Source organism: Leopardus geoffroyi, chromosome X (genome assembly GCF_018350155.1).
Source record: "Leopardus geoffroyi isolate Oge1 chromosome X, O.geoffroyi_Oge1_pat1.0, whole genome shotgun sequence".
Classification (NCBI taxonomy): domain Eukaryota; kingdom Metazoa; phylum Chordata; class Mammalia; order Carnivora; family Felidae; genus Leopardus; species Leopardus geoffroyi.
This window is the reverse complement of record NC_059343.1, coordinates 31,473,551-31,495,531: the sequence shown is the minus strand read 5'-3', so window position 1 is coordinate 31,495,531 and position 21,981 is coordinate 31,473,551. Positions and strand designations below refer to the sequence as shown.

Here is a 21,981-nt window from a genome sequence, read left to right as displayed (position 1 = left end):
CAGGGAGACATAGCAGGGGGATGTCAGAAGGTAGGGGGTATTTATGCTCTCATGTCTTTACTGCGTTGGCCACCGTTCTGGCAATCACTGCACTCCATTACAGCTAAAGCTCTTATCAGTTGGTCCCTCTTTCATAGTTTCACTGATCATGAAGCTCCAGTAATATCTTGCCTCCTCTTACTCCTTCAGGTGTGGAGGTAGTAGTAGCTTCCATCCCTTGTTGATTTTTTAAGTTTATTTATTTTTGGGAGAGTGAGAGATTGCACAAGCGGGGGAGGAGCAGAGAGAGAGAGGGAAAGAACCCAAAGCAGGGTGCAGAATCCGAGATGTCAGCAAAGAGCCTGACGCGGGCTCAAACCCATGTACCGTGAGATCATGACCTGAGCCACACGGGTGTCCCCCCTTATTGATTTCTTTTAACCCAACTCCCACCTCCATAGATAAATTCCTTCCTTAAATTCTCTTCAGTTAAACCCTTTGAATGAGTGATGTGTTGACTACTGAGACCCTGACTGATAAACTTACTGTTCACTTCTTAAGAACATAGAAAATTTCTTTTCTTTAAAGACTCAAAGTCTAGTATCTAGCCTATAATTGGTATTCAACAAATATTTATGGAAGAAGAAATGACCAAACCAATGGTTGGCAAGATTTTTCTGTAAGGGTCCAGATACTAAATACTATAGGCTTTTCAAGCCATATGGTTTCTATCACAACTGTTCAACTCTGCCATTATAATATGCAAGGAGTCATAAATAATATGCAAGCAAATGAGTGGGTCTGTACTCCAATAAAACTTTATGTATAAAAACACATTTCAGGCCAGATTTAGCCACAGGCCTTACTGTACCAACCGCTGGAGTAAACAAATGAAATGTCTTTATAGAAGCACCTATCTTTTGGAGCACATGGGTGGCTCAGTCAGTTAGTGTCCAACTCTAGACTGCAGTTCAGGTCATGATCTCACAGTTTGTGAGATCAAACCCCGCATTGGGCTCTGCGCTGACAGCTTGGAGCCTGTTTAGGATTTTCTCTCCCTCTCTCTCTGCCCCTCCCCTGCTTGTCCTCTCTCTTCCCAAATAAATACATTAAAAACTTAAAAAAAAAAAAGAAGTGCCTATCTTTTAAACTTAATGTGACATAAAGATACTTAATACATGAGTAAACAGCTCTCCACAGACATTTACCTGAAATTCTTGGGCAATTAAAATTAGCAATTAATAATTTCTTTTTCATTTATAATATATACTTAGACATAACAGTCTTAACTAACTATATTAAATCAACTCATAAGCATAGTTATATGTTATGCATTAGCAAAATATTCTTATATTAATATTGGTATGTTTCCAGAAATAAAACCATGATGAGTTATAGAGTATAACCCATAAGAAAAGCATGCATTGAGTAATTAAAAACATTTAAGAACAATTGCCCTTGACTTACAGTATTTTTCAAAATCGTACCTTAAAGCAACTTAAAACTGTTTAAAAGAGTATTAATATAGTATAAAAAATATACCTAATTTATGTTGGAAGTCCAGAGAAAAACATTCAAAGCCTTGTAGATTAAATTCCACTCTGGCACGTGTTATACCTTTGTTTTTTATTATAAATGGAATAATCTGAGTAGCGCCAACATAGGTACCACTGAAGTTAAATACGCCCTAAAATTTAAAAAAGAGAAAGAATTAGAAAGCAGAGTAATATTCTATGAAAATAATGTAAACCAAAAATTATACTTTAAGAATCTTAAAGTTCTCATCACAAGAAAAAGAATTTAACTATGCTTGGTGAAATACATTAACTGGATTTATTATGGTGATCATTTTGCAACACATACAAATATCAGATCATTACGTGGTACTCCTAAAACTAAGATAATGTTATATGTTAGTTACACCTTGATAAAAACTTTACACTGTTATTTCTTATCAAGGACATTAACTACAGTATGCTATAAAAATTGGTCACATTTTCCTTCCTTCCCCCTACCTCCTATATGTAATCAGTTACCAAATCCTGTTCATTCTGCCTCCTTCACCTCTTATCCCTAACATAATTGTATGAAGTTAGTAACTCATCACTTTTCATTTCATTTCTGACCTGAACTTTCTCCAATTCTCCCCTCCACAACTAAGTCACAAATTAAACTAACCGTAAATCTGATCATATCACTTCCTATCTTAAAATGTGATGATTCTCCTTCAATTTCCACACAAAGTCCAAATTTGTTAGCAGGGCTCATAAAGCTCATCTTGACCTTCCCCTGCCTCACCTAGCTCCACTCTTACCCCATGACTTCATACTTCAGCAAGCTATATGACCTGTCATTTCCAACCAATACCTGATGCTTCACCCTCTGTGTCTTTATCAATGTGTCCCTTCTGTTAGGAAGGCTTTTCTCTAACTTGAAATTGCCTGATAAAATATTATGTATCCTTCAAATCCCAGTTAGATAAACCAAAATTTATTATGCTGTTCTCAGAACTACTTCTCTTCCTTATATTTACTTACCATTACATCATAAAGACTGGTTATTTGTTTACAGATCTGTCTCTCCTAGTGGACCTTAGGCCTGATTCATTTTTATATCTCTAGTACCTGAAACCTAGCTTAAATATATGTAAGTCATGTTTATTGAATGTATTGTTTTTTTAATGTGCACAACTTGGTGAGTTTAACATGCAGCTATTTTTTGTTTTTCGTTTTTTAATTTTTTTAATGTTTTTATTTATTTTAGAGAGAGACAGAGAGACAGAATGCGAGCAGGGGAAGGGCAGAGAGAGAGAGACAGAATCCAAAACAGGCTCCAGGCTCCAAGCTGTCAGCACAGAGCCCGATGCGGGGCTCGAACTCACGAACTGTGAATCATGACCTGAGCCGAAGTTGATGCCCAACCGACTGAGCCATCCAGGCGCCCCTGCTTCCCTTATGTTAATCTGTTTTGTATCTTAAAGTCTTCATATGAGTGAAGTCATATATTTGTCTTTCTCTAATTTCGCTTAGCATAATACCCTCTAGCTCCATCCATGTAGTTGTAAATGGCAAGATTTCATTCTTTTTGATGGATGAGTAATACTCCATTGTATATATATACCACTTCTTCTTTTTTTTTATAATTTTTTTTTTCAACGTTTATTTATTTTGGGGACAGAAAGAGACAGAGCATGAACGGGGGAGGGGCAGAGAGAGAGGGAGACACAGAATCGGAAACAGCCTCCAGGCTCTGAGCCATCAGCCCAGAGCCCGACGCGGGGCTCGAACTCACGGACCGCGAGATCGTGACCTGGCTGAAGTCGGACACTTAACCGACTGCGCCACCCAGGCGCCCCTATACCACTTCTTCTTTATCCATTCATCCATCGATGGACATTTGGGCTCTTTCCACACTTTGCCTATCGTTGATAGTGCTGCTATAAACATGGGAGTTCATGTGTCCCTTCGAAACAGCATACCTGTATCCCTTGGATAAATACCTAGTAGTGCAATTGCTGGGTCGTAGCGTAGTTCTACTTTTAATTTTTGGAGGAACCTCCATACTGTTTTCCAGAGTTGCTGCACGAGTTTGCATTCCCACCAGCAGTGCAAAAGAGATCCTCTTTCTCCGCATCCTCGACCACATCTACTGTTGCCTGAGTTGTTCATGTTAGCCATTCTCACAGGTGGGATGTGGTATCTCATTGTGGTTTTGATTTGTATTTCCCTGATGATGAGTGATGTTGAGCATTTTTTCATGTGTCGGTTGGCCATCTGGATGTCTTTTGTGGAGAAGTGTCTACTCATGTCTTTTGCCCATTTCTTCACTGGTTTATTTGTTTTTTAGGTGTTGAGTTTGATAAGTTCTTTATAGATTTTAGATACTAACCCTTTTTCTGTTATGTGATTTGCAAATATCTTCTCCCATTCCATTGGTTGCCTTTTAGTTTTGCTGATTGTTTCCTTCACTGTGTAGAAGATTTTCATTTTGATGAGGTGCCAATAGTTCATTTTTGCTTTTGTTTCCCTTGCCTCCAGAGACGTGTTGAGTAAGAAGTTGCTGAAACCAAGGTCAAAGAGGTTTTTGCCTGCTTCCTCCTCGAAGATTTTGATGGCTTCCTATCTTATGTTTAGGTCTTTCATCCATTTTGAGTTTATTTTTGTGTATGGTGTAAGAGAGTGGTCTAGCTTCATTCTTCTCCATGTCGCTGTCCAGTTTTCCCAGCACCACCTGCTGAAGAGACTGTCTTTATTCCATTGTATATTCTTTCCCGTTTTGTCAAAGATTAGTTGGCCATACGTTTGTGGGTCCATTTCTGGGTTCTCTATTCTGTTCCATTGATCTGAATGTCTGTTTTTGTGCCATTGAATGTATCTTAACTTCAGCAGATGTGCCAAGCATGTGCTGACATCACAAAATCCTGTAGGATTCCTCTTTTGGCAGAATTACTACATTTTAGCCTTACAGTTTCTAAGTAAAAGAATTATACATAACATTAAAGAGAAATGTTGAGGAAAATATTGCATTACGGTCAAATGGCCACTATCTGTCTCACTTATAATGTCAACCTAGTTCTACAGGTGAAATCTGTAAAATCCAATATGGGTCATAAAAGTCTGATGTTTTGTATATGCACAAAAATCACTCCTCTTTTGCCATGCTGGTCTTGTCCATATGTTCATTTGGATAAAATTTCATAATTGTTTTTAAGATACATATTCCATGCCATACAGTTATTAAATGTATTACTGACAAAGGTGCCTGGATGGCTTAGTCAGTTAAACGTCCATCTCTGGATTTCAGCTCAGGACATGATCTCATGGTTTGTGAGTCTGAGCCCCACGTTGGACTTTGTGCTGAGAGCGTGTACCCTGCTTGGGACTCTCTCTTTCCCTCTCTCTCTGCCCCTCCCCTGCTCACTCACTCTCAAAAATAAATAAACTTTAAAAATCTTTTAAAAAATAAAAATAAATACATGTATTACTGATAATATCTGGTGATGCCAGAATATTATTTTTAAAAGGCAGCTAGGCAGCTATGCTTAAAATTCAACATATTAAAGAATATTGATATATATTAATATCAAGTCTTAAAAAATTACTCGATTGTACCATAACATGCAAAGCATGCCACAAATTCCTTTAGGGTGTGGAAATTAAATAGTAAAAGTCTCCATACACTTCTAATATTGTTCAAGGAGAAACACTATAGCAATGGAAAAAAGCACTCTAGATACTAAGGGTTTAGTCTCGAAGAATCACCACAGTCTTGGACAAGCCAGCCTAGTATTTGCCAATTGATGTGGACTTATCATGTCTTCAACACCAAATAAAATAAAGGTTAGAAAATTATAACTCAACGGGGCACCTGGGTGGCTCAGTCAGTTAAGTGTCTGACTTCGGCTCAGGTCATCATCTCGCGGTCCTTGAGTTCAAGCCCCCACCTAAGGCTCTGCACTAACAGCTCAGAGCGTGGAGCCTGCTTCAGATTCTGTGTGTCCCTCCCTCCCCGCCCCCCCCCCCTCTCTCTCTCTCTCTCAAAAATACACAAACATTAAAAAAAATTAGTTAAGGGGCGCCTGGGTGGCGCAGTCGGTTAAGCGTCCGACTTCAGCCAGGTCACGATCTCGCGGTCTGTGAGTTCGAGCCCCGCGTCGGGCTCTGGGCTGACAGCTCAGAGCCTGGAGCCTGTTTCCGATTCTGTGTCTCCCTCTCTCTCTGCCCCTCCCCCGTTCATGCTCTGTCTCTCTCTGTCCCAAAAATAAATAAACGTTGAAAAAAAAAAATTAAAAAAAAAATTAGTTAAATAAAAGAAAATTATAACTTAAAGCAAGACACTAGAATTGTGGTGATACCATTAAAGTACAGAATAGAAATGAGGCCCTAATGGAGGCACTGGCAGCCTCATCAAGATCTGCTCAATTTAATTCAGCACCAGAATGGTGTCAGGTGCTGCAGTACTAGTGGGAGACAAAAACAGATGTGCAGATGACCTCAAAATAATACGACAAATGCTATGATGAAGATGTTCCCAGAGTTTAAGATGTTTGTAACATGTTATAAATTCCACAATGGAGGGGCATATGAGCCTGCTTTGAAGGATCAGAGTTAAATTTTTTGGGTAGATGAGACCAGACTTAATTCCTGAGAGACTTGCCAGGAAAAAAAAAAAAAAAAGTATGTGTGTGTATGTACTCTGTCAATTGTAGGACAAAGTTTTAGCAGGGTACAGAGCAATGATTTAAAAAATAAATACAACTAGGGGTGCCTGGATGGCTCAGTCGGTTAAGCATCCAACTTCAGCTCAGGTCATGATCTCACAGTTCATGAGTTCGAGCCCCACACGAGGCTCTGTACTGACGGTGTGGAGCCTGTCGCTCACATCGAGTTCTGTGTCTCCCTCTTTCTGCCCTTCCTCCATCCCTGCACACTCTCTCTCTCAAAAATAAATAAACATTAAAAATACATACATACATATATACAACTATAGTTCAGAAAATGGAAATCAAGACCACAGTGAGATATCATTTTATACTTAATAGATAGATAAACATGAAGTCTTACAATACAACTTATGGAAAAAAAGGATGTGGGGTATTGGAAACTTGAGAAGAAAATATGGAAACTATCTTGTGAAGCCAAAAATGCACATATTCTGCGACTCAGCAACTCCACTCCTAGAGAAACACTGGCATTTGTACCTTGTAAGATATGTACATAAATGTTCCCAGCTGTCATGTTTGTAGTAACCAGAAAACAGAAACACTTCATTGAATGGACAGCAGAATGGATCTACAAATTACAACAGGTCTACTACAACATAACGGACTACTAAGCAGAAGTGAGAAGGAAAAAAATACAGCTACACACAATTTAGATAAACTTTGCAAATATAATAGTCAGTTAAAAGTAACTCACCAAAGACTACACACAGCACATGTTTGTTACAAAGCTCAAAAATGAATAAGCCAGGGGCGCCTGGGTGGCTCAGCTGGTTGAGCATCCAACTTTAGCTCAGGTCATGATCTCGCGGTCTGAGAGTTCGAGCCCCGCGTCAGGCTCTGTGCTGGCAGCTCAGAGCCTGGAGTCTGCTTCAGATTCTGTGTCTAGCCACCCAGCCACCTCGTTCAGTGGTAAATAATTAAACCTTCATTTCATATTCTGCTTCATCACTTATATTACATATATAAATTTCGATGTGCCAAAGTATTATATAATAAAATATTTTTAAACATAAATGGGTTGACTAGGGACACAAAACACAAGTCACCACACTTATAAACCAGTTCCACAAATAGGTAACATACTCACCGGGTTAATTTCCACATCAGCAATCTCAACAGATCCACCAATCCTAAGGTCTATGACATTTGCATGGCGAATAGCAACCTTATTTAAGAGAAATATAAAACTTTGTAGAAACCACATTAAAATCTCCTCGCATCTTGCTAAAGTGTTACCTGGCATTTCGTAATATTTTAAAATTCAAATACTCATACCATATTATAAATGTCACAAGATTTATTCTGACAGTTGTCATCGCATTTCTTGTTATGCAGAATTTATTCCTAAGAGGAACGAATGTTCAACTCTCAAAAACCTACACCACAAGCAGGACCAGTTCACAGCTTATGAATTTGAGGACAGAGTTCTACCCATGTGACTAGATGTTATTGCCACTCCCTGTATCCCTTTTGTATTTACCTAATTTCAAGTGATTATTCAAAATTAAAACAGACAGGGCACTGAGTACAAACACTTCTTCCCATGGCAAGACACTAACATCCACAATGACCATAATAATGAAAGTAGCTAAAAAACATTGCTGAGTAAATGGGCCAGGAATCGTGCTAAATACATTGTCTCCTTTTTATTCCTGAGTATTCTGTGAGGTCGTTAATATGAATATCTTAATTTCCAACTCAGGAAAATTGAGGCTCAGAGAGGCAGAGGATTTTGCTTTTTTCTTGATGTCTCAGAACAGCAGGGGCTAAATTTGAACAAAGGACTACCTGAACACTCAACTGCCTCCGGGAAAATTAAGATAGTGAAATAAGAATTTCGTTTCATGAATTCCTACAAAATTAGAAATGTAGATTAAATGAATATTAAAGTGTCTAAGCAAAATCTCAGAAGCACAATAACAGCATTCGCTGAAAGCCTTACCTGTATAAGAATAGAGTATAACAAGTCTGGATTTAAATCTAAATATATATCTAAGAAAGAGATATGAATGTATTTTACCCTTTCCACAGAAACTCAGTGACACTATACTTTCTGTATATTGTATGATATGAATATATTGTACCCTTTTCACAGAAAGTCAGTGACTGTACATAGGCAAATAAACTCCAAATTATCATTTGTTCAAAATTATTGGGGAAAGCTATGTGCCATTTAATCTTATTAACTAAATCAGTATATTCATAATATTATACAACTGCCCAATTTTATTTAAAGAATATATACTATAAAAACAAAATACTTGACTAAAATCATAAAAAGCATCATTTAATAATTCAGAGGAAATTACAAATCAACATGTTCTTAATTGATGAACCCCATACATAATCTCAACTTTTCAGGGCTGTTTTTTACCCACCTCCGCATCATTTGTCATCCACTGAATCTACAACAGAAACTAACATAAAATTTGTGCCCAGGAAATATGTGTTGAGCGGATGAATAAATGAATCTTATTATATTTTGTTAAAAAGGTAAGCATTGTAAAAACAGCATAACCTTCTAAAATACAGTAGAAATTAATCTTTTAGTAAAATCTGTATTTTGGTGGCATTATTTTTTATGTTTTCCAGAATATTATATAAAAAAATTCTGCTCAAATCTTAGACCATATACCACAATATATAATTTATAAACACCCTTCAATACATATTTCTTTTTAAAAGTAAGATACAATCATTTGATGGTTTATTTGGGACAATTTTTGGTGTTTATCACATTAATAATATTGTCAAATTATTTAAAAATTAACTGTTAGGGGAAATTAAGGATAAAATAGAGGATATATCCAAAACTATTCATTTTGATTTGATAAGTGTACCTATCATTTCTAATGTAAGTAAATATACACAGTTGATCATTAGACTGAATATCAAGAGTATTCCATTCCTTGGGGCACCTGGGTGGCTCAGTCAGTTAAGCGTATGACTTCAGCTTAGGTCATGACCTCACGGTTTGTGAGTTTGAGCCCCGCATCTGGCTCTGTGCTGACAGTTCAGAGCCTGGAGCCTGCTTTGGATTCTGTGTCTCCCTCTCTCTCTGCCCCTCCCCCACTCGTGTTCTCCCTCTCTCTCTCTCTCTCTCTCTCTCTCAAAAATAAATAAACATTAAAAAAATTTTTAAAAAAAGAGTATTCCACTCCTTGAGTTTATTATAACATTTATCAGAGACTGGTCTTATGTTTTATTTGTTCTGTTTAGTGATCACTTAGAGAAGCCTCTAAAATCAAGGTAATATCTTTTCCTATTTAAATAGCTCTAAGAATATAAACTAGTACACATTTTATCCATGCTATAAAATATAGATGTTAACACCATATAGAATTTGCCTACAATTCATAAAGTCATTGAAGCTACTTAGAATTAACATTCCAAAATTGATTAATTTTTCTTAAGGTATCTAGTTAAATCAAATATCTAATTAATGTCATGTAAAAAAGTCATCCTTTCCTCTATGACTAATGAAGACGTAGCACAACTTAGAGACACCAAACATCATTCTAATTTCATGTGAAAAATGCCTCATACTGATGAAAGGTATCCATTTCAACTTAGTAGAAATTTCCATTACTAACTTTCACCAAAATATTTTCTACAAATCCTCTTGCCAGGTTCTGCTAACCATTTCTATAAGATTATACAGGTAAAGTTGCTTATTTCACAGACCTCTAAAAACTGCATTTTTTAGAGGTAACTCAGCTGCTAAAAAAAATAACACAAATTTTAAAACCAATTGATTAGTATCATAAACCATTAAACCATTAAAACCCATTCCCATTAGAAGAAATCATTAAAACAAGTTTTCTAAGAATAAAACACACACATTTTACAGTATTATACCTACTATTATAAATATCTAAAAACAACCAAACAAATCCACATAGACATACATAAGGTATGAATACATATATGCATAAACATACCTTTGCTCTTGTATCAAATTTTTCTGCTACAGTTGGTGTATAGGAGATATTGAGAACAGTTAGTCCCCCAAATGGAATTATTCCTTGTGATGGAACAATATTAATGGTAGACAAAAGACTCTGGTCACAAACCTGTAAGTGAAAATTTGCAGAAATGCTACATTATCCCTTTAAAGTTACTGTTCTGAAGCTTTCATAAGAAAGCTTCCAAACTACTACCTAGAGAGAGGACCCTGGGCACAGAGCATGAGATGATTTTGTAATAAGTTTTCAAACACTAGACACACAAATAAACTTCAAGAAGGGTTTGTAGCCCTAACCCAGGAAACAGAAATTTCAGTAGTGGTGGCATCCAATTGAAAAAAAGATGATGAAGTTTATTGTCTAGAACGTTTTCAAGACACTGCAAAACTTACAAGGATGAGACATATCTGTTAGAGAAGATGACAAAATTCTAGATACTACTTTGATAGTTTGTCTTTTTCCTGACAGTAAATACTGAAAGCAACATTACAGGGTTGGGGGGGGGGGGAGGAGAGCAAGATGATAACCCTCCTCTTCTCTGTTATCTCCTTGATAACATAATGCCTAAGATATCATTTTGATCTTCGAAAAAGTTCTAAGCACCTTACCAAAGGATTTATGGTGTGGTTTCTCAGAGGCTAATTTACGAGTATCTACCATGCTTGAAGCCAAAATAATTTAAAGGAAAATTGGTTAAGGTATTTTTGGAATGAAGGAGCAAATAGACCTCAGAAGTAGTTTTCAAGCAACAGAATAGATAAAGGTATCTGGATTTTCTGTTTTTTTGTTTTTTTGTTTTTTTCTTTTCGTTTGGGCAGAAGACATGTAGATACAAAGCCTGAATGAAAAGTTTCAAACACTAACCTCTACTGGGAGATCTTAATATATTTTTAAGCAAAAAAAATTCTATCACCACTTTAAACACCCCTCACCCTGTAATTCAAATCAGGAACAACAAGTATAAAAAGAGTATCTTTAGAAGGATCTTGCTCTAGGTCCCAGTTTCTACCATAATAGTCCTGATGATAGAGTGAAAATGAAGAAAGAAGGAAAAACATGTAATTAAATATAGAGTTGTAATAGCAACAATGGATACTTTCTGAAGTGTTATTTTTTCAAATTATCTTTTCAATAAGACAAAATGACAGGAAGAAAAAGAAAGGTAAGAAGAAAAAGAGAGACTAAGGGAGGGAAAAAAAGGAGAAAAAACTTCGCGTGGGAAATTACAAGGACAAAGTAGATGAAATGTACTCAGATAAGTCTCATACGAAATATTATGAGACTAATATTAGCATCAGCCAATTTATAAAGCAACACTACAGTGTTCATGGCAAAAGATTAATTCAAATTATAATGTGATCTGCTCCAAACAAGATTCCAAGATTCTACATTACCTTGAAATAAGCATGGTTTTGTCCTACATTGTGTAGAATCGCTTTCCTCCAAGTTGTTAAACCTTGAGGGCTATTACCGAAGAGGATCCTTGGCTCCAAAAATACGACCTTGGTGTGGCCAACCTAATAATAAAAGAGAAGTTATGATAGAAATAATAATAAATATTTTTATCCCCTACCAAATGACTCAAATTTTTTCAGCTTCATAGAAATTTCTAGAATATGAAGTGTTATCAGATGTTATAATGTACTTAAGAGAAAGGAAAAATAGAATGGAAGATCTAAAACGTAATGCTAAACGGAGGAAGGCAGGGGGATTAAGACAACTCAATGGAGGAAGTAAATATGAGACTTAGAATCATGTAGATTAATCACTGAAGGAGATCTTAGAAATCATCTATCCAACCATGTACAGGGTGTAACCATGTGCTCTGCAAAAGTAAAGAGTTCAAGAGTCCCCTAGCATAGGAAATAATGTGCCAAATGAAATTATATTGACACGTTTTTACTAGAAGTCTTCTCTTAGCACTTATTATGTTGATAATGCACATTTTGCTTAACTGAGAATGAGGAGGTAGTTCACTGTGATTCAGAGTTACTTAGGCACAGAACTCCTCCTTAACCCTGCACAAATAACTTCCCCAACTACAGTATCATAGGACACTCTGTGAAAATGCTGATATTATCTATCTCTCCTATTTCACAAGAAAGGATACAATAACAAAGGGGAACTGGAACTCAAGTAGTCCAATTCCTTATTCAGTGCTCTTTATACCACATCCTATTATCTCTATCTATGATGAATTATTTATTGTCTTAGGAGGTTTTAATACTTTCTTATAACTATTTGAAGAATATGACTTGGGAAATTGGAATAATAGATTTGTAAACAAAGCTAATAGGGGCGCCTGGGTAGCTCAGTCAGTTAAGCGTCTGACTTCGGGTTAGGGATATGATCTCACGGTTCGTGGGTTCTAGCCCGATGTCAGGCTCTGTGCTGATAGCTCAGAGCCTGGAACCTGCTCCATATTTTGTGTCTCCCTCTCTGCCTCTCTCCTGCTCACTTCTCTTTCTTTCTCTCTCTCTCAAAAATAAATAAAATGTTAAAAAAAACATTTTAAAAATTAAAAAAATAGGGGCGCCTGGGTGGCGCAGTCGGTTAAGCGTCCGACTTCAGCCAGGTCACGATCTCGCGGCCCGTGAGTTCGAGCCCCGCATCGGGCTCTGGGCTGATGGCTCAGAGCCTGGAGCCTGTTTCCGATTCTGTGTCTCCCTCTCTCTCTGCCCCTCCCCCGTTCATGCTGTGTCTCTCTCTGTCCCAAAAATAAATAAACGTTGAAAAAAAAAAAATAAATTAAAAAAAAAAAAAATAAAAATAAAAATTAAAAAAATAAACAAAGCTAACATAACAAAGTGGTCAACTAAATACTTCATAAATTAATGACAATGAACATTTTATTTAATCACTTCATGTTCCTCCATCTTTACTTTCTTAAGAGAAACACTTCACAATTCATTTAACTTTAAGGATGTCAAGAATTTATCATAAAATAACCTAACCCATTATTCTGAGATCTCAGACTTTATTTTTAAGCAATCCTAGGGTAGAAAAGTGGACACATTTTAACAAAGGGTAACAGCAAAGACTGTGGAGGCAAAGAGATCTGGATAGAAATTCCATCTAGAGCATTTACTGCATGTGTGAACTCACCGTCGTTAATTACCCACCCTAATCCCGCATTTCCTCATCCATCAACTGAGTCATAAATACAGCCTTACAGAGTTGTTGTAAAGATTAAATTAGAAAATACATGAATAGCATTTAGCATCCTGCCTGACACAAAGTAACTAATAAATGACATTACTAATGCAAAGCCTAAACTACTAAATTGTTCATCTTTTATCTGTTAGAAAAAATACACATGGGGTATGTGAGCAAATTTATATTAGTAACTTTGTCATACACAGTTATGAAAGCAACAGTTAAAGAACTATGTGCATATATTCACCAAAATACATCTATAAAAATGTCAACAGAAGCACTATTATAGTAGTGATAAATCTGAAACAATCCAAATCCCCATCAGCTGTGTGACAGAAAAATGATGGTATAGTCACACAATGGAATACTATTCAGGAATGAGAATGAATACACTGTCACCACACGTTTCAGAATAGACAAAGCCCACAAACCTAATGATGAACAAAAGAAGCCAGACATAAAAGAGAACACATGTTTTGATTACATTTAAATAAAGCTCACAACAAAGATTAATCTATGTCCTTAGAAGTAAGGATAGTGATGACTCTGAGAGGGATGGAGTGACTGGAACTGTAAATTGGGGAGGGAAGGATGGTTCTTGTGGAATATTAGTCATATGCTATTTCTTGATCTGGTTGATCTGGGTGTGAGTTACAAAGGTGCCATCAGTCTCTAAAGACTGAACAATATGGAAATCATAATATACTTTTCTATATGTATAATATATACTATATGTATACTATATACTTCAATAGAAAGTTTTTTAAAGAACAGTAAGTAATTTAAACATAGGGAAAAAAGTAAGGTCCTGCTGATTTCAAGCCTAGAGCAGAGGAAAGACCGTACTGATTGATGCCATCATTAAAGTGGATGAATCTCTTATCTTTTAAGGCTATGAGCTTCTTCATAGCTGAAATATTTAAGAGCATGATCATGGCCTGGAGATAGAGACGAGATGTAATAAAACAGCATTGGCTTGTTAAATTACTACCAATATTGGAAAGAAAATTTAGTACACAAGTAAAGTGGATTCTTGGTGATGACAAGGCATGAACTTAAGGCCTTCTGGGCTCTACCACAGAATGTTAAAATCAACATACTGCAGTTTTAACTTTACTCATTTTTATTATAAGCAGTATGTTCTATAAAAATAAGAATTTCCATATCTCCTTACTATGTAAATTACACGATCCATTTCACACTGAGTTATTAATTACTACTAGAATTCTAACAAGGCATTATAGTAGGACAAAAACACAATTTTTTCTATTTTTCTTTTAATGCAGTAATTGTTAAGTGGCTCTCATGCTATTTTATGTTTATAAAGGCTCTAATAACAACCTAGTACCACTGGCACCAAAGTCTTGGATTTCTGAGTTAATTCTAGGTAACACAATACCATTTTTTAGCAAAGTCTTCATTTATGGTAGAGAAGTGGTACCAAGAGGATGGGTAATTCAGTTAAAAAAATACTGCAAGGAAAATCAGTTTTACTAATATATATATACCTAACTATACACACATATATAAGCCCAACCAATTTAGAGTCTTCAAAATAAAAATCATATCCAATGGAAATCATTACTTGTGCAACACATTTTAGGGTCATCGTGTTTCCTTCATTGACGTGAAGAACAAATTCTCCCCTTTCCGGAGAACTGAAACCTGGCTGCCATGTTACTTCACATTGCAAGGAGGAATATGGTTCAACAGTGCCTACAGAGGATTTAGAAAGAACAGACATGGACCATATTTTAATTGTATTTATTTTAATATCCAAAATAAGAGCTGGCATAAAAATGTAATGACATTATATAACAAATTATTTAAATTAAATTCAAAATATAGGGAAATACTACATGACAGATTATCAAATGAGTACAGACCTAGAGAGTTTGATTAAAAGCTAACATGCATACCTTATTTTCCAATTTTATTAAGATCAAAATATTTGACAAAAAGTATGCCAATATTTAGCAAACTTTCTCCTTCACATTTCCCAACACTCTGAAATACTTATTAACATCACTCATTCAGTTTTCAGAGTAAAAAATTACAATTACCAGAGGCTTTTTTGTTTTTATGTGTTCACAATCCTAGAGATAGAACTTCTGATATTGCTACCAGTAATTAACACATTTCTATAATTCAAATGTATTGAGAACCCAGAGATATTAGGCACATTTGGTGTGGGCTGCTTTATCTGTTTAAATTCATCATTTCCTTTGGAGTAAGAAAATAATATTTGATGGAAAGAATGACTTACAAGTCTTCCTCCAAAGGAAAATTCAAATGCATGGAACATTAAACAGAATGATGAGTGAGTGTCACAAATATACTTTGCCTTAGGGTTAGGTACATTTTCATGCGATGGCAGTTTCCATAAATTTAAAAACATAGTGCGTACCTCTTAGTTTTGCAGTGGTCAAGTAGAGAGATAATAAGACATGTAAAGCAATTACCATAGTGTGTGATGCCACGAAAACACCCAGTGCCAGATGTTATTGTTAATACTTCTGAGTGCCAATACTATGGTAGGCACCATAATTTATAAACAGAAAAGAAACTGCTCAGGGAAAAACTAACAGTCTAGTGGCGTCCATCAGGATTATATTTGTCTGGGAGGAATCAAGCTGGTGGAAAAGTAGGGGGATCATTATTTCCCCCTCATCCCTCCAACACAGTTGAATTGAAGTCAGATCATCTGGAACACCCAGGAAATCAATCTGCTGAGGGGCAGAAGGATCCCCACAGGTGGAAAGAGAGAGCTTAGTGGGACAGAAGCGCATGTTTGCAAATTGGAAGAGATAAAACAGAACGGATGGCATAGGTACGGAGGGGAGGGGACCTCTTCTGTGGAGAGACAAAAGGAAGTGAGGAGAGGCTGTAGACATATGGGATTGTATTTGGACAAGAGAAAAACATCTCCAGACCATAGTCTGGGGAACCAAAAATATAGAGAGCGACAGTTTCTACTTTGCAAACAACCTTACAAGTGAAGATAGGGGTTTTCAGGGGTACGCAACTTTCTCTGGACCAGAGCCAGCTGTTTGCATGTGCCTGGGAGGGGAGGGGAGCCAGCCCCTGGGAGCTGTAGTGATCTCAGGGACACACTGGGCAAGAGCAGTCCCCTCCCTCGAGTACTGTAGGAAGAGGGTTTATTGCCCCTCCAAGGACAAAACACCCTGCAGGCGCCAACCAGAGGCTCTTTGTCGACTGGGCAGACTGGCGCTATTCCAGAATTGGGTTTTGTGGTGCAGGATCCTTTAAGACATCAGGTTTGAATCCGAGCAGAGCACCTAGGAGGCACAGGAGACTGTGGAGCAGGACAAGTTGCCCGCCAGCACTATTATGTGAGGGCTGCCTGAACAGCATGGTTTGAGACACCCTATCTGGGGAAGAGAGTTGGGGTGTTACCATTTTCCGCCCCATCACCAACATGGCTGGGATTCAGAGAACATCACAGTGGCCCCCAGTGGGGACAGAACCCACTTATACCAAACCCTGCCACTCTGTGCTGGGTAACTACTTATCTACCAGAGCAGGACTGACCCCAACCAAACCAGATGGCCTCTGCTCCAGACCAGAACAGCCCCCAGGCACCAAGAGACAACTATCCTGATGTTTTGTATATTAGTCTGTTTCTTTTTTAATTCTTTTATTATCTTTTTCTCTTCTTTTACTTCTCTTTTTTCTTCTTTTTCCCTCTACCACCCCCCCATTTCTTAAACCTCTTTCCATTGGAATCAGGCCCAGAGATCCTGATTTGATTTTTGATCAATTCTTATTTTGTGTGTGTGTGTGTGTGTGTGTGTGTGTGTGTGTGTGTATACATATATTTTTTTTTCATTCTCTTTTCTGGTTGTTTGTTTGCTTCATCAGGCATTTTTACTCAATTTTTTAATACCTTTTCTGTATCTTTTTCTTCTTTATTTTCCTCTCTCTCTGGATTAAGGCTTATACTTACTTTGACTCTCTGCCTGGTATTTTTTTCGACCCCTGTCATTTCTCTCTTTGTATGGGATAAGACTTCTTCCCCTGCCCACTTATTCCTTTTTTCCAGGGTTACTTCAATGAAAAAATCAAAGAACACCTGGTGGAAAGTCAAATCCACCACAACAAGCAGTGAGAAAAAGCAACCAAAGATGCAACAATGGATAGCATGCAACACACATCAAAAACACTTTTGGACATGCCAGGCTCTAGACAGTATGACTGCATTTTAATATAGTAGTATTCACAGGTACAGGAGTCAGAACAAGCTACTAAAACACATAAAACTAGCCAAAATGATGAAATGGAGTAATTCTCCTCAAAAGAAATTCAAGGAAGAAATGACAGCTGGAGAATGGCTCAAAAGAGATATAAACAATATATGTGCACATTAAAATAGAATAACAGTCCTAAGACTAATAGCTGGGCTTGAAAAAAGCATAGAAGATAGCAGAGAATCTATTGCTGCAGAGATCAAGGACCTAAGAAATAGTCATGATGAATTTAAAAATGCTGTAAATGAGGTGCAAAATAAACTAGATGCAGTGACAGCAAGGATGAGAGAAGCAGAACATAGAATAGGTGAAATAGACGATAAAATAATGGAAAATGATGAAGCCGAGAAAAGGAGAGAAAGGAAATTACTAGACTATGAGGGAAGAATTAGAGACCTAAGTGGTTCAATGAAATGAAATGAAATAATATCCTTATCATAGGCGTTCCAAAAGAAGAAAGGGGAAGAAAGTTTATTTGAACAAATTATAGCAGAGAACTTCCTTAATATAAGGAAGGACACAGACATCCAAGTCCAGGAGGCACTGAGGACTCCTTTCAAAATCAACAAAAACACGCCAACACCATGACATATCTGAGTGAAACTTACAAAATACAAAGATAAAGAGAATTCTGAAAGCAGCTATGGAAAAACAGGCCTTAATCTATAAGGGTAGACACATAAGGGTCATAAGATACCAGTCCACTGAAACTTAGGAAGTCAGAAGGGAGTGGCAGGAGATACTCAATGTGCTGAATAGAAATATATGCAGCCAAGAATCGTGTATCCAGCAAAGCTGTCATATGGAATAGAAGGAGAGATAAAGACTTTCCTAGACAAAAACTAAAGGAGTTCATGACCACTAAGCCAGCCCTGCAGGAGGTCCTAAGGGGGACTCTGTGAGTGGAAAGCAGCAAAGACTACAAAAGACCAGAGACATCACCACAAACATGAAACCTACAGATAACACCAGGACACCAAATCCATAACTTACAATAATCACTCTGAAGGTAAATGGACTACTAAATCCCCCAATCAAAAGACATAAGGTATCAGAACGGATTTAAAAAAAAAAAAAAAAAAAAAAGATCCACCTGTATGCTGCCTGCAAGAGACTAATTTTAGACGCAAGGACACCTGCAGATTGAAAGTGAGGGGATGGAAAACCATCTATCATGCTACTGCATGTCAAAAGAAAGCCGAGTAGCCATACTTATATCACACAAACTAGATTTAAAAATAGAGACAATAATAAGAGATGAAGGACATTATATCATAATTAGGGGGCCTAACCCTCAAGAAGAGCTAACAACAGTAAAAGTTTACACCCCCAACATGGAAACACACCCAAATATATAAATAAATTAATCACAAACATAAATGAACATACAGATAACAATACTGTGATTGTAGTGGACTTTAATGCTCCACTTACAACAATGAACAGAGCATCTAGGCAGATAATCAGTAAGGAAACAATAGCTATGAATGACACATTGGACCAGATGGACTTAACAGATATATTCAGAAGTTTTCATTCAAAAGCAACAGAAAATCAGTAAGGAAACAATGGCTGTGAATGACACATTGGGCCAGATGAACTTAACAGATATATTTAGAACTTTTCATCCAAAACCAGCAGAATACACATTCTTCTCAAATGTACACATTCCTCAAAAAAGATCACATACTGGGGTCACAAAACAGCCCTCAACAAATATAAAAGGACTGAGATCATACTGTGCATATTTTCAAATCACAACACTATGAAACTTGAAATCAACCACAAGAAAAAATTTTAAAAGCCTCCAAATACATGGAGGTTAATGAACATCCTACTAAAGAATGAATGGGCCAACCAGGAAATTAAAAAAGAAATTTAAAAATACATGAAAGCAAATGAAAATGAAAACATGACCATCCAAAACCCTTTGGGATGCAGCAAAGGCAGTCGTAAGAGGAAAATACATTGCGATCCAGGCCTATCTCAAGAAGCAAGAAAGGTCCCAAACACAGAACCTATCCTAACAGCAAAAGAAACGAGAAACACTGCAGCAAAGAAAGCCCAAAGCCAGCTGAAGAAGAAAAATAATAAATATTAGAGAAATAATAAAGATTAGAGCAGTAATAAACAATATACAGTCCAAGGAAATAGAACAGATCAATAAATCTAAGAGTCGGTTTTTGGAAAGAACAAACAAAATTGATAAACCCCTAACCAGATGTCTCAAAAAGAAAAGAAAGAGGACCCAAATATATAAAATCACAAATGAAAGAGGAGATCTCACAACCAACACCACAGAAATACAAACTATTAGAGAATACTATGAGAAATTATATGCCAACAAAATGGAGAAAATTTGAACAGACCCATAACCAGTGAAGAAATTAAACTGGTTATCAAAAATCTCCCAACAAATAAGAGTCCTGGGCTACATGGCTTCACAGGGCAATTTTACCAGATATTGAAAGCATAGTTAATGGCTATTCTTCTCAAGCTGATACAAAAAATAGAAACAGAAGGAAAGCTTCCAGATTCATTCTATGAAGCCAACATTACATTGATTCCCAAACCAGATAAAGACCCCATGAAAAATAAGAATTACACGCCAATAACCCCGATGAACATGGATGCAAAAATTCTCAACAAGATACTAGCAAATCAAATTCAACAGTATATTAAAAGAATTATTCACCATGAACAAGGGGACTTCATTCCTGGGCTGCAGGACTGATTCATAATTCACAAACCAATCAATGTGATACATCACGTTAATGGAAGAACAGATAAAAACCAAATGATCCTGTCAATAGATGCAGAATAAGCATTTGACAACGTACAACATCCTTGATAAAAACCCTCAAGAAAGTAGGTATAGAAGGTACATACTTTAATATCATAAAAGCCATATATCAAAGTCCCACAGCTAATATCATCCTCCATGGGGAAAAACTAAGAGCTTTCCCCCTGAGATCAGGAACATGCGAGGGATGTCCACTCTCACCACTGTTGTTTAACACAGTGTTAGAAGTCCTAGTCTCAGCAATGAGACAACAGAATGAAATAAAAGCATCCAAACTGGCAAAAAAGAAGTCAAACTCTCACTTTTTGTAGATGACGTAATACTGTACATGGAAAACCTGAAAGATTCCACCAAAAAAGTGCAAGAACTGATATATGAATTCAGCAAAGTTGCAGCATATAAAACCAATGTACAGAAATTGGTTGCATTTCTATACAACAATAATAAAGCAATAGAAAAAGATATCAAGAAATCAATTCTATTTACAACTGTATCAGGAACCATAAAATATCTAGGAATAAACCTAACCATAGAAGTAAAAGATCTATATGCTGAAAACTACACAAAGCTTATGAAAGAAACTGAAGAAGACACAAAGAAATGGATAAACATCCCATGGGTTGGAAGAAGAAATACTGTTAAAATATCGATACTACCCAAAGCAATCTACTCATACAATGCAATCCCAATCAAATTAGCCCCAGCATTCTTCACAGAGCTAAAACAAACAGTCCTAAAATGTGAATGGAACCACAAAAGACCCCAAATAGCCATAGTAATATTGAAAAAGAAAACCAAAGCAGGAGGCATCACAGTTCCAGACTTTAGCCTCTACTACAAAGCTGTAAGCATCAAGAAAGTATTTATTGTATTGGCATAAAAAAAAGACACACAGATCAATGGAGTAGAATAGAGAACCCAGAATTGGACCCACAAATGTATGGCCAACTAATCTTTGACAAAGCAGGAAAGAGCATCCGATGGAAAAAAAGACAGTCTCTCTAACAAATGGTGCTGGGAGAATTGGACAGCAACATGCAGAAGAATGAAATTACACCACTTTCTTACAACAAAGACAAAAATAAACTCAAAATGTATGAAAGACCTGAATGTGAGACAGGAAACCATCAAAACCCTAGAGGAGAAAGCAGGAAAAAACCTCTTTGACCTCAGCCACAGCAATTTCTTACTCAACACATCTCCAAAGGCAAGGGAATTAAAAGCAAAAATGAACTATTGGGACCTCATCAAGATAAGAAGCTTCTGCACTACAAAGGAAACAATCAACAAAACTAAAAGGCAAACAACGTTGGAAACCAATTTGACAATAAATTTCTTATATTGAAAAAAAAATAAAAGGCAACCAATGGAATAGGACAAGATATTTGCAAATGACATATCAGAAAAATGGCTAGTATCCAAAATCTATAAAGAACTCACCAAACTCCACACCTGAAAAACAAATAACCCAGTGAAAAAATGGGCAGAAGACATGAATACACTTTTCCAAAGAAGACATCCAGATGACCAACAGACACATGAGACGATGCTCAAAGTCACTCCTCATCAGGGAAATACAAATCAAAG

The 21,981-nt window shown here is 36.7% G+C and overlaps 1 protein-coding gene across 1 annotated transcript in view; it reads right to left on the bottom strand.

Moving 5' to 3' along the window:
- Positions 1-21,981, bottom strand: part of CFAP47 (cilia and flagella associated protein 47) — a 553,185-nt gene that overhangs the window by 463,808 nt on the left and 67,396 nt on the right. Inside the window, exons 16-20 of the mRNA XM_045471009.1 lie at positions 14,909-15,039; positions 11,562-11,684; positions 10,144-10,275; positions 7,290-7,367; positions 1,522-1,666 (exon numbers count right to left, since the gene is read on the bottom strand). Of these exons, the coding sequence (XP_045326965.1) occupies positions 1,522-1,666; positions 7,290-7,367; positions 10,144-10,275; positions 11,562-11,684; positions 14,909-15,039 (609 nt within the window). The remainder of the gene's footprint in view (positions 1-1,521; positions 1,667-7,289; positions 7,368-10,143; positions 10,276-11,561; positions 11,685-14,908; positions 15,040-21,981) is intronic.